The sequence below is a fragment of the Limulus polyphemus genome, unplaced genomic scaffold, assembly GCF_000517525.1.
Source record: "Limulus polyphemus unplaced genomic scaffold, Limulus_polyphemus-2.1.2 Scaffold3010, whole genome shotgun sequence".
Taxonomy (NCBI): domain Eukaryota; kingdom Metazoa; phylum Arthropoda; class Merostomata; order Xiphosura; family Limulidae; genus Limulus; species Limulus polyphemus.
The window spans coordinates 56,544-57,625 of NW_013668620.1; the positions used below are offsets into that span (position 1 = coordinate 56,544).

Consider the following 1,082-nt stretch of genomic DNA (forward strand, 5'->3'; position numbering starts at 1 on the left):
CATTTATACCATAACAATATCAAACACTATTAATTTACCCTGGAAAAATAAAGAGAAAAATTTTTACATTATCTCACATAAACACAAACGGATCATTTTTTCACATTAGCTGTATGTGTTTCAGCCCTTTTGAATAGATAAAATCATTGTTGCAGTCAAAACCAACATCACATTACGTTTATCCAACTATCAGAAAAATTTAGTTTTAAGAATAGAATTTCTGATGAGGACCTTATAGACCCCATTATTGTTTTTATAAATATTTTTCTGAACTATTTATTTACCAAATTTCATGTAGGTTCATGACTTTGTTGCTTACAGGGTTCCTAATAACATGAATCAGGAAAAAAAAAATACCACAATTTTGGAATTAATCTGACTAGCTATTGCCAGTGTCCCCTAATTATTTGATGATTACAAAAAAATTCTGAACCTTTTTTTTCTACACAAAGAATTTAAGTGATTTACCCTAACCTAAATGAAACTTGTACAATGAAAGAATTGAAAACTTAACAGAATAAAATTCATTTATCAAGAAAAAGAGATAATATTGGACTTTTTAAAAATATTTGGGGGGTCATTTGACATCCCCTGGATATGTCCCTGTGATTGTATATCTTTATTTTAGGATGTAAGTAACTTACAAGAAAATGACAGTTTGAGCTCGTGAGTAAATCTTCTGTTGCAGAAATAACAGTATGCTTTTATACTGAAAAAGATGTTGGATCACAATATTAAATATATAATTATATTCCTTACAATTAAACCAAAAGGGTCTACTGGCAGTTAGTGGAAAAGATGGAACTGTTATTTGGAATTTCAAGGATTCTGATGCAAAAATCAAAACATCAAATATGTATACTCCTGTTTATATCAATGATATAAACTCTGATGGAGTCCCAGACCTGGTCCAGATCCATGGAGGAGACCCTTTGAAGGAGCCAGGTAGGGTCATCAACAGTATAATGTTTGGAAGGTTATCATAACAGGTGCTATAGCCATCTTTAAATTTAAAACAAAATTCTATCAGAACAGTAATGATAAAAAAATATGATTAAATATTTAGATATATATATATATAT

At 29.4% G+C, this 1,082-nt stretch overlaps 1 protein-coding gene across 2 annotated transcripts in view; it reads left to right on the plus strand.

Annotated features, from left to right (window-relative positions):
- Positions 1–1,082, plus strand: part of LOC106468446 — a 33,075-nt gene that overhangs the window by 11,893 nt on the left and 20,100 nt on the right. For both annotated transcript variants that reach the window (XM_022396781.1, XM_022396780.1), the window contains exon 5: positions 774–945. In XM_022396781.1, coding sequence (XP_022252489.1) covers positions 774–945 — 172 coding nt within the window. The remainder of the gene's footprint in view (positions 1–773; positions 946–1,082) is intronic.